This window comes from Trachurus japonicus, chromosome 9 (genome assembly GCF_045865225.1).
Source record: "Trachurus japonicus isolate A0001 chromosome 9, Traja_1.0".
Classification (NCBI taxonomy): Eukaryota; Metazoa; Chordata; class Actinopteri; order Carangiformes; family Carangidae; genus Trachurus; species Trachurus japonicus.
Genome location: NC_140915.1, coordinates 27,729,030 through 27,744,582, shown reverse-complemented (window position 1 = coordinate 27,744,582; position 15,553 = coordinate 27,729,030). Strand labels below are relative to the sequence as shown.

At 41.5% G+C, this 15,553-nt stretch overlaps 1 protein-coding gene across 3 annotated transcripts in view; it reads left to right on the top strand.

The window, feature by feature from the left end:
- Nucleotides 1-15,553, top strand: part of arb2a (ARB2 cotranscriptional regulator A) — a 149,997-nt gene that overhangs the window by 16,436 nt on the left and 118,008 nt on the right. For all 3 annotated transcript variants that reach the window (XM_085787098.1, XM_085787097.1, XM_085787099.1), the window contains exon 6: nt 5,296-5,487. In XM_085787098.1, coding sequence (XP_085643224.1) covers nt 5,296-5,487 — 192 coding nt within the window. The remainder of the gene's footprint in view (nt 1-5,295; nt 5,488-15,553) is intronic.

Sequence of the window (15,553 nt, the reverse complement as noted above, 5' to 3'; positions counted from 1 at the left end):
CATTTGCGCTGAAGGGGACTTTCTCAGCCATCATGGAGTTATTCTTTGCCCAGCTCATCCACACTTGATCCCTTTTATTTGTTGTTTGAAGCATGTTTGTCTCTTTTTGCCCCCCCTCCTTTTACTCCTCCATCCCTGCTCCTTTTTCTGTTTATAAAAGTTGTGATCATTTTTCAGGCTGCATTTACAGGGACGTTAGGCAGCGCTGGTGTGAGAAGCATAGCAGAGTTAGCTGCAACGCTAACAGTGTCCATAAATCACCTAGCCGGGGACTCAGCGCCTTTCATTAGCCCCCATACACTTTTACTGGTTTATCTGCCTGGCCTATTTATCTCATTATTTCTCTGGAAAATTGCTCTGTTCTGCTTTTCTGCTGCCCACCCGCCTGCGTGTATATGGCATTTGTGTGTGTGTATTTGTGTGTTAGTGGTGGGTCCGTCCACCTGCGTGGCATTGAACTTGTGACCGCAGATTTTAAGAAGATTAACCGCAGCCAAGTATAGGGAGAGGGAATGAGGGAGCACAAGAGAATAAAGGGTAAGATTTTCTCCCCCACTCGGCTCTCTTTGTCTGCTTGGATTAAGTTCTTGCAGCTGCCACCCATGGCTTTTATGGACAGTGTTTGTCTCCTTAGAGATTCTTCCAGGCATACTTGGGAGGGATGCAAAGACGCATGGGATGTGGACGGAGCTCATGCACACACACAAATACTCAGTCACTTACTTTGCCTCCCCCTTTCTGCACTGTAAATCTAAACATTGGCTTTAATAAAAGGTATTAAGTGTACTTAACTCAGTTTTTATTAACATGTTGGTAACACTCATTTTGAATAAGTTACTTGTACATTGGGGTTGAAAAACCTTCCAAACTCAGTATGCTCAAGTTGTATTGATTTAGAAAAACCAAGTCCTGGGAACTTGTGCCTTTTCTAGAGTAAATGTACTTAGTTACATGTAACTATGAGCATTTACTCTTGTACTTTAACACCCTACATATTAGAGGTGTTGGCACTTCAAGTATTTTTTTCTCGTTAAGTTACTTCCTATTCTACTGCCTTACACTTCAGAAGAATTTGCTCCTCTAATTTTTTTTTTTTTTACTTCATTTCTTTTCTTGCTTTTACATAACATTATTGGCACAATTGTATTGTTTACAACAAACAAATACCATATAATCTGTAGTTTTAAATTAAGCAATTCAAAACTGTGGATCTAACAGAAGTCTGTCAGTCAGCGAGCAGGGCTGGCAGTGCCACACTCCGCCACTGCGCCCTCCCCTCCCCCACACGTTTCAACGGTTGCGCACGCGCACTGACTGCACAGGTCATCAACCGACATCAACCGACACCTGCCTCTCGGCGCGCCGCGCGGTAGTGGACACGACACGGCTGCAACCGCCATCGTTCTTCTGCTGCTGGGAACTTTTGGTGAGTCCATGCTTGACTAAAAGGGGAACTATGCAAGTCTGTTCGCTTTTCTGCTGTTTCGCTAACGGTCCTCCCGGCCAATGCATGTGTTTTAGATGAAACCGTCGAGAAAACAATCGATAGAGCGATTGATATCTATCATGTGCGATGTTACGACGTGTGTCTCTGTGTAGTCTTATCCGTCATAAACAAGAGATTAGGGGTTACAGGCCGCGTCTGTGTAGCAGTGCTAATGCTAACATTATCTTAACAATAAGGTGGATGTACTTCAAAAAACCTATTTCACCGCTCCATATATTGATTTTTCGCGCGTGGCCATATATTGATTTTTTGCCGCTTCATTGTAAACAGATGCACATGGCCAGGGACTGCTAGCAAAACAGAGCAGCCGACTTGCAGTTCCTCTTTGATTTAACATTTGAAATCCCTAGTTTAATGTTACACTGCTTTCATATTTCCATTGAAGGTAGGCTCTACTCCCCAGTCCCCTCCTCAAGCACAGACTCCCCCCCCCCCCTCCTAAGGGAGGGACAGGTTAGTTAGTTATTTTTGTCATGAATGGTCCCTGGGAGTTTAAGATTTAGCCTATCTTGACTGCATTTTTGAAAGCAGGTTTGATAAGATAAACAAAATAAAAATAGAATTTGAGAAAGAATAAATGTCACTGTACATTCACAATGATATAGCCTAAGTCTTTGTAAATGTTTATGCTTTAACATCTTGTTTTCAAGTAAAGAACTCTTGCTCTTACAGTGAGGATTTATTGATGTCACCCAATATTATATGAAATAGTATGGTGTATGATTTTAGCATGCTTACCCCCACAACCCCATCACCCTACTTTTCTTTTTTTTTAGGTTTTTGCAGAGTTTAGCAGAATTGCCAACAAACATCTTGAAAGCAGTTTCGTTGAGTCTCTTGACAAGCACACGCCACGCATCATTGAACCCCTGCAGTCAAAAAAAGGAGCTGCTGGACAGAAAATTCAAGAATTAATGGACAACTTGGTAAGAAATTAATTGTTTCATGTTTTTGAGGAGTTTTTACTCTCATCTACATACACTGATACAGACCAACATTTTCATTCTCTGTTTGACTTGTACCTTGTAATTTTTTATTCTAATTGATGTTTTCTGTCTTATTAGTCATCAGATGTAACTGCAAGACGCTCTTTGGTCCTCAAAGGGCTTCCCATGATCTTTGGAGATGACCCAAACAGGTTCTAAAAGACATGTTTTTGTAAGTACTTGGGCACAAAATACATCATATTCACTTGTAATACAGACATCAAACATATACAGTATGTCCCTCACATTTCTGCCTGTATTCATTGATGTAGGCCTTCCTTTACTGTCTTATCTATCACTTTATTTCAAATTTAGAGGGTGCTATTGTATTGTAGCTTTCATTTTTTTCAAAGTGTCTCTCCATCACAGATCTTAGTGTATAGTTTATAATGATCGTAGTGTCTAACTATCCAAATACTTCCTGACTACAAATTGATTTGCTGATTGTTTCTTTTCAGGAGACAACGAAAGATGAGGCCATAGACAATGTCACAGTCGGTGTATTGACCATCCTGAGTGAAGATGATCCTGAGCAGCCCGTTTCCACAGCCATCATCCTTGAGGGAGGTATTGTGATGGACAAAATTTGGGATTTGCCACAGGCAGTTTGCCTCATATTTGGCCTCACATATGCCTTGAACCTCGATTACCCAAAATGCGTTGGAAACACATTCACATTCATTCAAAGTGTAATGCTTGGTTTGGGAAACAAAGCCCTCCCCCCTAAACTGCTAACAGTTAAAAACATGTTGTTTAACGAATGAGGAGTCAGATGTGCAGTAGCACTCAATAACCTTTGTTCTCATTATTGCACCATGCTTATGACATGCATGATGCTTATGGTAGAGATAGTGCCCTCTTGTGAATTCGGGTGTTAAAATGTTGTGTAAAAAGAAATGTCATATGTTGGATAATGTGGCCAGCAAATACCAGTAATCCAGCATACAATCTGTGTTAAAGGGATAGTTCACCCAAAATTGAAATTTCACTCATTATCTCCTCCCCCTCATGTGGACTAAGGGCTGGGAGAAGTTTCAGAGTCCTGCGTGGCTTCTCTGAGTTACAGGGGGTCTCGGCGTAGCAGTGCATGTCCATATAACGGTTGCAAATGGATACCAACTGTCTTCGTAACAAAAAGACACACCAAAAAACATCCAAATACCTCCATGCTGCTCGTATGTAATGTCCGTCTTGTATTGAAGCCCCGAAATGCGAAATTGTTCCGAAAAAAATTAAACAAGTCTATATTTCAAGCTTGTTTTGTAGCGGAAGCTTCTCGAAGCTCCTCTTCCCGGTTCGTCAAATTTGGACGAACTGGGAAGAGGACGGACCCTGGTTCGTCCTCTTATTTCAAGTTTGTTTGTAGCAGAAGCTTCTCGAAGCTCCTCTTCCTGGTCCGTCAAATTTGGACGAACCGGGAAGAGGAGCTTCGAGAAGCTTCCGCTACAAAACAAGCTTGAAATATAGACTTGTTTAATTTTTTTCGGGGCAATTTTGCATTTCGGGGGCTTCAATACAAGACAGACATTACAGACGAGCAGCATGGAGGTATTTGGATGTTTTTTGGTGTGTCTTTTTGTTACGAAGACAGTTGGTATCCATTTGCAACCGTTATATGGACATGCACTGCTACGCCGAGACCCCCTGTAACTCAGAGAAGCCACGGAGGACTCTGAAACTTCTCCCAGCCCTTAGTCCACATGAGGGGGAGGAGATAATGAGTGAAATTTCAATTTTGGGTGAACTATCCCTTTAAGATTCACACTAAATCTGCATACTGTTTATGTTCTTATGATGGAGAAGGGAGGTTTGGTGCTTTTATTAAACAGCATTTTGAACTGTTTAAGAGTGAAGTGAAAACATTATCATTTTGTTGTTCAATTGATACTCAGACCTGTTCAGTGCTTTTATAATAGTGCCTTCTTGGGATGCAGGTGTTGAATTATGTGTAAAAAGAAATGTGATATGTTGGATAATGTGGCCAGCAAATACTCCATCAAAAATTGTGAGCACTAAATCTGCGTACTGTTAATTCTGTGCACATGTGAAATAAATTGAATGCAGATAACACTCTTTTTCGCAGTATTTTTTTCTTTCAAATTAAGTAATGATAACAAAGTTATTTTAAGTTCTGTAGACTCAGAATTTACAAGTTTATTTCAGTACAGTAAAGTTACAATAAATTAGTTATTTTAAGTAATATACAATCATCACAAGCAAGTTAATTCAAGAGCTGTGAACTCAAAATACCCAAGTTTAGTTTAGTATAGTAAACTCATTATAAACAAGTTCTCGCAAGTACTGCACACTTATATTTAATAAGTTACATGTACTTACTTAATCAAGTTTACTTAACTCAGTTAGTTTAAGGCAATAAGTTTGCATATTTTTTTTGAGTAAAGTCAACTTATTATATCTTACAGTGTGGGTATTACTTTCTCCCTCAGTTTTAATCACACAAAGGCTGTTTTATAATCATGATTATTGATGATTAGTGTACTGATGCATATGAGGTTTTCCTAATTACAAAGGCCACAGTTGAGAAAGCCATTTTTCCTTATAGTCATACATGTAACATAAGATACAATTATTAGCAGTTCTTGTCATTATCATTTTCAGGATTCTTTGAAAAATCTGCTGTAGCAGCAGATAGCAACAATTTAACAGAATTGAACTGGGTGTAACCACATTTGTGACGCATTCGGCAGTTAGAAAAAAAAATATAAACATGTTTGGTAAATATTCCTGTTGATTCCAAGAGGTCAGTGACACATGGTAACCTGCGTTTTCCTGAACATTTAGGTGGATGCCACAGAAGATGAACCCACCAGTTTTATCTACCAGAGCCCAGATGCTTTGTCTAACCCATCCAAGCTGTTGGTGCTCATCCAGGGCAGCGGCGTAGTACGGGCCGGTCAGTGGGCCCGTAGACTAATCATCAACCAGGACCTGGACTCAGGGACACAGATCCCCTTCATCACCAGAGCCATGGAGGTAGGGGGCACAACAAAAGAAGTTCAAACTACTTTGTTGGATGTTGAAATGATTTTCTGATCTTTGATCCAAGTCCTGTTTTCATGTCTCTGAGAGCGAGGAGTGGGCCGAGTGCACTGAGGACACTGCACATGTAATGTTAGAGGAGGTTGTTTATTATGCAGCCAAAGCTAAATACTTTATTCATATTCTCCATTTTTGTTTTCCCTTTGCTGAGAGTGTAAACTGTGACCCATCATTAGTATGTAGGGTTGTGTGTTTCCTTCTCTGAGGGAAAAAGCCACCACATAGTGGTACCACCGCTACCACAGTGGGAGTGGTGGTTAGCCTCATGGGATATTGGTGTGACAAGTGTAACACACATTGTTTATGTAAGGGGCAGGATTAAATATTTGGGGCTTTGGAAGCAGCTGTGGTGCAGTTAGAGGCAGACTGTCGTGCTATTTTGTTTTCATGTGTTTGACTGGCGGTCTGAATGTGTTTGTGGGTAATTTTTTGTAGCTCTGAGCTCCTCTACCTTAGACACTGGATTTTATGCATTGACTCAATTCAGTTTAACTTCATTGCACAATTTACACAAGTCTGGAGTGGAAAGGAAACTTTGTCCTGGGGTCATATGATAAATTATGTGATGCTGACAACACTGCACAATTTCAGCACTCAACGGCATCGTAGAACAACAGGAGTGAGTAATAACAAACAGACATTCATTCATAGGTGCAAACATAGACTTTATTACTGTACTTCACATGTTACTGTATAGTCCTCAACCTCAAATAGAGGCTCACATTGTCTTGTTAGTGAAATGAGGCATATTCCTCAACATGATCATTATAGTACAAGAAAACATTCACACATTTTCATGATTGCAGGGGTCCTATGGGTTCATGGGTGACTGAGCTGAGAGAAAGAAATAGATAATGTAATCTAAAATATAGATTTGTTTTTTGTTTTTTTTATTAATAACAAACATAAAACAACACAACCATTAGTTTTTCTTTTCCTACTATATGATCATGCACAAGTGTATTCATCTGTGCTCCAGCAAGCAAAAGGTGGCTCTGCCTGTCTTATTATTTTCATCCCCATTTGGTTGCTCATTTGTCAGCCCAGCCACGACTACCTGTTTAATTTCGTCGGCCCGCTGTTCAAATTGACTTAGGGGAGATCCTGCTCTCCCTCTCCCCCTCATTCCCTCGTTTGGTCCACCTGAATGCCATAAAGACTTTCACTGCTGTGTAAAGCCCTCGCCTGCTGAGTACAACAACAGGAGAGATTTGGGTAGTGCGCGTGTGGGTCCTTGTGTGTGCTAACAGATGAGTCAGGTACCCAGAAAGTGTCTTTTGCACTCAACCGGGCCGGTCTTACAGTTGGAAGAGGCAGCATTGTGTGTTGCAGAGAGCCAAAGTGACAGCTCAGATATAGAGAACATGGTGTTGTGTGGTGCAAGTGTTACTCATTCATCATCATAAACAAGAAATCGTGTTCTTACACCCTGACAAATCATCATCCAGGCATTTACCACACACAGGCCTTGTACTCTGTGTGCACTGCAAAGACAAGCTCACACATTTACAGTCAATCCATGCTGTCTGCATCTATTACGGGCATGTTTGTGGTTTATTATGTCATACCAATGACATCTGTGTGGATGTCTTTTGAAGTGCATGTACAGGAGTTACAGCTAAAGTAACATCTGAAGAGAGGTGTGGAGTTTTTCTTTGCTCTTTTTTGTATCCACTTTTTTTTTGTCTAAACACATGAATGATTTGTTCCCCCTTCAAGCAGAGAGGGAGGAAACTAATCAGTGAAATAACCGCATACTCATCAGCAGTTCCCATTATATTTATTCAGTATTTAGTGGATACTTAAAATTGCAGTGTGCTGTAAAAGTACACCACATGACTACATTTAGTCTGTAATATACACTAGCTTCTATATTTCTGCAAGGGCAGTTATTATAGCTGTATTACATTTGGTATTTGACGTGTAATTGCTATAAGTTTATGATAGTTTCCGCTTTAGCTTGATGCAGCTCCTCCTTTATTCATTTACCCTCAGACATCTCATCTGGTTATCTCATACACTTGTACAAGCTACTAATTCATCACTCTGACAGATAAATCCCATCTTACTTTTTAAAGATACTGCCTTCCACCTGTTATATAGCAAAAAGACAAACTGGTAAAGAGGCATGGCATTAGTTATGCATTAATTTAAATGTATTTCCTAGTCAGTGTTTATAATGAGTGCCTGACTGTTCAGCCAAGTGGGTCCCTCACTATGAGAATGTTATATGAAGAATGGCATAGCAGAAATAGCGATGACTGGGTTAGGTCTTAAACTAGACAAGGTGTCAAGGTAGCACCTCCATACCCCATCGTTATTAACTGTCATAATACTGTTATAATGTTATGCTGTACCTCTAACCACATCTTTATTGTGAAATGTTCACTATAAGGCAACTAAAAAAGATCACTCAACAGGAAACTCTTTTTAGAGTTACTTCTGTGGCAGTGGTATCAGTATCTCAGTCTCCACCTACACATACGTATACAAGACAATTTACAATGTCCTTGTCCAAAGCCATTCTGGGAAATGCTGAAAATGACTAACTGGGGAGGAGGTGAATGAAACAGCTTGACAAAATAAGCAACTATCTGACTATCTGACAGTGGAATATTCCCTCAACAAAACTGTTATCGATAAAAACTTGTTGTAAATAGGTCATTACAACAGTCTGGTGCATTGTAGCAGTAAAAGAAAAACTCTGGCACCATGACAATTACTCAATATTTTTGATTTACAAATTTGTTTAAGTGCAGTGTTGGGTCAGATGTTGACATTTTGAGTGTGCTTTTTTATTATGTTTAGATTCGACTCCATTTTACAAAAATGTTGCATAGCAAGAAGGTTTTGCCTAGAGTGCAGCTCATGCAAAGTTACTCATGGGAAGTTGTTTGGAAATTCAAAGCCTGCAGCAAAGGGTCAACTAGAGTGCATTCGGGGAAATATGGGGGGAGCTTGTGGCTTTGCAAAACACATACACTCACATACAGTACACACACACACACACACACACAAACAGTTCATTTGACTCTGTACGACTGTACAACTACAGTACGTATGCAGTGTAAGTCTATGGTCTGTATGAACTTACACCTGTGTTAAAGTACCCCTATGAAATTCTTAAATCAGGGACCTTAAAGGCTTGAGTCAGCTTTTCCTCTCTTCCGATGGGATCACCCTTTGCCAATCAAGGGATTGTAGGAAAAATAGCTGATTGTGCTCGTTAATCAGGCCCTTCACACAACACACATGCACACACACACAAACAATCACATTCCAGGGTGAATCTCCGGGCAGCCTCTTACACGCCATTTACAGTACATCCCATCACCTGTTTCTGGGGCGGCAGTGGCTCAGGAGGTAGAGGGGGTCGACCAATAATCATAGGGTTGGCAGTTCGAATCCCACTCTCTCTGTCCTTGGGCAAAACACCTTACCCAACTTGCCTCAGGTGAATGTGTATGAATGATCATGGTGGTTTGGCGCACACTGGCAGCCAAGCTTTAGTCAGTCTGCCCAAGGGCGGCTGTGGCTATGCACGTAGCTTACCACCACCGGTGTGAATGTGGTATGAATGAATAATGGTTTCTGTACGTGCTTTGGGTATCGGGTATCAATAGAAAAGCACTATATAAATGTAAACCATTATTATTATATCCACCATGCTCCTGTCTACAGATATCACGATTTCAGGATTATGTGAACACATTAGTAAGCTTGCAAAATGTAAAAGATTACTCTAAAATATGTGCACACAGGGAAAACTAAGCAACAGATGTATCACATTGGGCAAAGGTGTGTACAGTAACACCAGGTTAAGAGAATTTTTTTTGCTGTGTATGCTGGTTTCTTGCATGTTGTCTTCATGTGCATGTCTATGTGAGCATGGAAGAAGTGTTATTCCCATAGCCTAGAGGTAAAATGACAGGTGAGAGGAGGTTTCTCAAGCAACAACCAGAGTGAGGGGAAAGAGATGGAAAAGATGAATCTGAGATGGGGGAGGAGGGCACGGGCGGATGCAGAGAGGGAGGAGGATTATGACTGGTTGGAAGAGGACAGAAGAGGAGAGGAGGAGAGGGGCACAGAGAGGATTGAAGCAGGAAGAGAGAAATGAGAGGAGGACTAGGGAGTGACTGCAAATGGGGTGGGACTGGCAGAGGACAGACGGGAGTATAGAGAGAGAGAGAGTAGGCAGAAGGCAGGCGTCTGACAGCTCCACTACTGGGAGAGGGCCTCTTAATGACAGCTTATTCCTTCATGATTTCAATTCCTGACAGTCGACAGGTCTGCTTGTTGCATCATGGCAGCTGTATCATTACCTTCTGGCCCTGTCACTGCTCTGCATCCTGAGACTGAGATGGTGGAGGTGGAGGGTGGGTGCCATGGGGTTTGGATGGGATGGGATGGGAGTGATGGGGGGGGGTGGGAGCAAGAGAGAGCGAGAGAGAGAGAGAGTTGAAATAATTGAGGAAGGAGAGGATATAGGAAGGTGAGATCATTAGTTAAAGTAGCAGCTGGAGTTAAGAGTAGGACTTTCAACTTGTGCATGTTTGTGCCCAGTCTGAAAGAAAACACTTGAGTGCTATTGTGAAGCCTCAGCTCGTCTGTAACACTTGTCTGACCATGAAACACTGAGAAGCAAGAAACCAACATTTTCGAGTACTTATTTTCTCTTTTTCCTTTACCTTGCATTACCTCTTAACTTTTCTCCCCTTGGCTTCTCCTGCAGCTGTACTCTTAACGCTTTTGCAGGCAACATGAGTTATTTGCTCTTGTTAAAAAAGTTATCTCCAAAAGGCTTGTACCACTGGGGTTCATTTCATTGTCAATATGTATACACAGTGCTGTCATTTGTGTCAGACATTGTTTTTCAGCTTAGTTTTTTTTCTCCATATGGTCAAAAGTATTCAAGTTGATTTAAGTGTTTAATTTCTTTGTGTACATTTTACAGACACGTATTTCTGAAATCTGACCACTCTCTGACTTGTTAACTTCTTAAGCATGAGCAAACCACTAAAAACACTCTTGTCAAGAATAACTTAATTCAATTTAGAAGTTGCTTATACAAAAACAGACCTATTCAGCGGCAACCGCCCCCCCCCACCCCCACCCCCACCACCCTACCCCCCCGTGCCCGTAATGCCTCCCCTCCTTCTCACCCCTGCTCTCTCCCTCTCTCTCTTGATAGTGAGTCAGGCTCGACACTGGAGACCCACTGGAAAGAAAGAGGGGGTGTGGTGTTTTCAAAAGTGTGTCAAAAGCCTAGGGGTTTGTATCTGCCCAGAATTTCAATGGGAGGCTGAAAGGGGGCAGCGAGGCAGACAATCTCAAACACAGAAATCCTCTTTTAATTTCTGTCATGCCTGCCCCCCCTCCCCTTCTCTTTTTTTTCCTTGTAGCTGGATGATGTCTTGTTCAGCATTGGCTTCACACTCTGGCATCTTCCTGTGCTGTGCCGTGGCCTTGTGCGCTGTGAGGATATCCCTCTCTCTCTTCTCTCTCCCCTCTCTCTGTCTCTCCAATCACCATTCTTCCTCCTCCTCCTTTCTCATTAGTTCCTCTAATTCCCCCCGAGCTGTGAGTTAACCTGTTTGCTGTGCGTGCATGTGTGTGTGTATGTGATAACACTAGACGTACAGTGTGTTTTCAGCCTATCTTTGGGCATCAGGTGGCTGCAGAAGTCAGAAATGTACCGTTCTATCCAGATTTAGCCAGAGGACAGTCTGTGTATTTTTATGTGTCTGCATGTGTGTGTATGTGTAAGGGTCAAAAGAGGCTCTGCCTAGCCGTGGCCTTGTAATAGTAGCCCTGCAACCAAGACACACTCGTTCACACACACACACACATGCACCTCCAGGTGGGAAGGTCCCAGCACATCCTGGAGCTCAGATCAATGCACTTGACACCTTCAAAGGCAGGTGTGGGGCCTGGACTTGCTCTGGGGTTAAACCTCTTTTAAATAGCCTCCCGCGGGAAGGCAGCTGTCAATAACCCACCATAATTACCAGGGCCAGGCCCGCCAAGGGCTCGGCTGCACGGGCCAAATTAAAAATTGATCAGAGGGAGAGAAAACATTATTTTGTGGTGGTATTCCCTGTCCTAACAGCACTGCTGCTGCCGTATGTGAAATCTCATCAATTGAGGTCCAAGCTAGATATCTAGAGACCTATTTATCTATCTATCTGCCCCCCTTCGTCCAGATGAACAATGAAGTGCTGTCCCTGTTGTAAAAAAAATTATTTGCATATTAAGTGTCTTTCTGTGTGTGTGTGTGTGTGTGTGTGTGTGTGTGAGAGAGAGAGAGAGAGAGAAAGAGCCTGTGTGTGTGTGTTTGTGCATGCATGCAGCACATGAGTGTGTGTGTGTGCATACTGTATGAGCATGCAGCTGATTGTTATGGTCCAGGTAATCGTACATCATCCCCTATCTGTGTAGTGTGTTTGTGTGTGTGTCTGTGTGCACACCTTGTAGCAGTATATTGATTGTGGTCTCATTGAGTTTCTCTTGGCAGGGAGCCTTTATTTGTCAGTCCGAGAACGATATGAAGAAGATATGTTCATCCTCAGGCTTCCTCAAGGAAAACACACCAACTATTGTTTCACAAGATGAATGAGACTGACAGTTTACAATGGGTTTGAAGTATTTACTAAACACACTGTAGGAAAAAGGTCGTACCACATTTTTTATCATTGTTCTGTATGTCATTGGTGTAGGACATGTTCTTCCCATTTCACATTAAGCCCTATTTAAAATGGATGTTCTTCTGGGAGGTCCTGTCATTATTATAATTACCACTGGCATCTGTAATTTTCATCCAGTGCAAATCTGCCAGATACATAATTCACACAAGTGTATAAGGGAGAGCATGCATTTTGACATTTCTTGTTTGGGCTAAGAGCAGAGATTCAAGGGAAAACACACATCAAATTTTGTGGTGTTAATAAGTGTTGATTAGCCTCTATAAACACAGGAAGTGTTGATTTTAACACTTTCAGAGTTACAGTAAATTAAGTCTGGCAATTTTACTGTGCAGAGATTATTTATTTTGCACACATCCAGTTTAAATAGTGCAACTCTAAACATGAGGCTGCAGGTCAGTGAGTCAATAGTGGCCAGGGATGTGGCGGGAACATTTTATTCCATGCATTTTTCCCAAAATATGCATGTGTCCAAATGTACTGTGCATACACACTACTGAAAAAACTGTTCATGCCACCCTGTTGCTTGGGAGTTGAGAGGATTGAAAGAACAAGAGGATGAAAAGAGCATGAGAGAGGAAGACTTCAAGCTAATTGTGAAAGAATATTTAGGCGTGTGCATTTATTAGCCCACGTGTGATAATTGACTATTTTTTTCCTTGATATTAACAAATTATACCATCAAAGAGGCTTTGTCTTTGTGTGTGTATGTATGTGAGTTTGTGCGTGCGTGAGTGTGTGTTTGCCTGTGTGTGTGAGGTGGGTAGTACAGTAGGTCATTTGCAGCTGCAGGCTCTGTGTGTGCGTCCCAATGGGAAGGTCTTGTTTAGTCTCTCTTCCAGAGGGCCCCAGGCATTGTGCAGTGGATACCTCTTCACTCTCTCACTGGGAACACTCGTCTACACACACACACACACACAAAAATCTTCCACAATCTTTTCCACAATTCGTCAATCTGTGTGGCAGCATGTTCACTGTCTCAGGGCTGTAGTGTAACTGCTTTCACTTGGTGCAGGTGGGTCTATTCATCACCATATGCATTTGAATACATAAATATTACCTGGAGACACAAACACACAAATGCAAAGGCTCTCTCACCTTTGTGTAAATTTTATATATCTTCCATCTCAGCAGGTTTGCAAAGGTTAAAAGTGTTTAGCTGTGGACATTCCAGGAGGAAATTGAGTTTTGCGAGGAGGTAGTGGTGAGTACGTCGATGAGGTGTGGATATACACTATACTACACACACGTGCACAGACACACACAGGTGTAAGCACACACACTCACACAATCAGCCACTGAGCATCTCTTAAGGGTCAAAGTTGAAACCTGCTCTAAGCTCTCCAGTGCCAGTGTCATGCTCCTAGACTGTGTGCAGCACACTTTGATCGATGAGAGGAAACTCAGCTCTTAAATAGGGGTTACCAGGGTTCTAGGGGGTACACCAGGGTTAGAGGCAAACAATAACAAATCTTTCTCTTAATAGTTTTAGTGCCGGCTTTGTGGTTAGGAATGAAAATAGATGCTGGAGGGCTGCTCTGGCTGTCCTGTAGATATTTAGAAGGCAGCTTTGCAGAGCGTTTTTTTTTTTTTTTCTTCATTTGAGTTTTATTGCAAGAACAGGATCTGGTGACTGAGTTATTTGTCTTATACTGTAGATACAGAAAGGTGACAAATTAAAGGAAAACGTGAATAAATGAGTGAAAAAGTTATTTTGAAAGTGAGTGTATTGTTTGTGCATGGACAAACACTGTGAATCTGGTTTGTATTCCAATAGGAAAAGTGACTGAAGAATCATCTTTATTTACACATATTGAAATACATCAGTAAATACAGTTGGAAATTGTAACCAAAGGAAAAACAGAACAGCAACTCCTCCTCAGGTGACTGAAAATATCAATACAGGCTGTGATTAGACAGTGTCAGCAACAGTCCCACAACAATTACTTGGAGAAAGATATAGCGATGCACTGCATATATTCTTCATTATAAAGATGAATGCACATTTGAGAGCTCAGTGGATAAGTGTAAGTAAGGGGTACATCAGGAAAACAGAACAGGTCTGAATGCTTGACCGTTACATAAGGGAATCCAGGAGTGGTGTCTTCCTTGATGACAGTGCCCACATCTGTACTGTATATGGTGTGATGAGAACAAAAATATCAAAAAAATCAAAAAATCTCCACCCAACTGAACACTCCACCTCCATCAGAACACAAAATGAGGGATTGTCTTTTGGAAAAATGGTGTTCATCCCACCCGTAGAGTTCAGAGACTTGTGGAATCAATGTGAATTTGTACTGAAGCTATTCTAGTGTATCCTACTAAGGCATTGGGCTGTTTTTTTCCTTTAGATTGTCACCTGTCTGTACATGATTAGTAATATGCCATATATTTATTTGAGGCAGCAGTTTTATCTGTTTACCCATATGTGTTATGTGTCCTGTAGCTGTCTGCTTTTGTGTGTATCTCTCTCTCTCTCTCTCTCTCTCTCTCTCTCTCTCTCTCTGACCAGACATCAAAGATGGAATCTTTCTTTGAGGGCTTATCTGTCTTTTGAGACTGCTATTGTCCTGCATTCTCTGTGGATGTGAAATGTACATTTCAGTACATCAGATCATGGCAGTGACGGCAGTGTCTCAGTGTTTCAAGACATGTGTGCTTTTGTGTCAGTGCAAAAGAAAGAGAGACAGACAATGAGGAAAAAGAGATGGCATCAGTGACCAGATTTGTCTGCTGCAGCTCTTCTGTCTTCTGCTGCTCAGTGGGTCAGTGGATAACCGTGTCTGTAGATATGTGTGGCCTGTGCAATAGGCATCAACATGCATCTTGTGTTGAACTTGAATTAATGAGTAGAAGAAAAGACATGTTAAGGATGTGATAATCCACGTCACCTCTAGACTACATGAGAAGCCCATCTAGTTTTTATGGGAGAAAAAGCTGGGAGAAAAGCTTCCGTTAAAAGCTGCATTTACAAATTAAAAAAAAGAATAAGAAGATACACACACACACACACAAAGAGAAAAAAACAGAAAAGGCAGCAGCCTGCTCTCGTTGTAGCATATTTTTCAAAAATGCATTGTCAACTTACTTGGGGATAAGGAACAAGCCAGATGAGGTATTTAATGTCACTTTCCATATAAATATTATGCGAGGTAGTGACATGTTTGACAATCTGTATTTTGGCAAAGGAAAAAGAAGTCAAATTTCTGTGCAAATACCAAAGAGGCATGTCAAAGTCAGGCGTGAATATAATCCAGCTACATCAGATATAAACAGATTCTAGGTGTGAAGCTCAT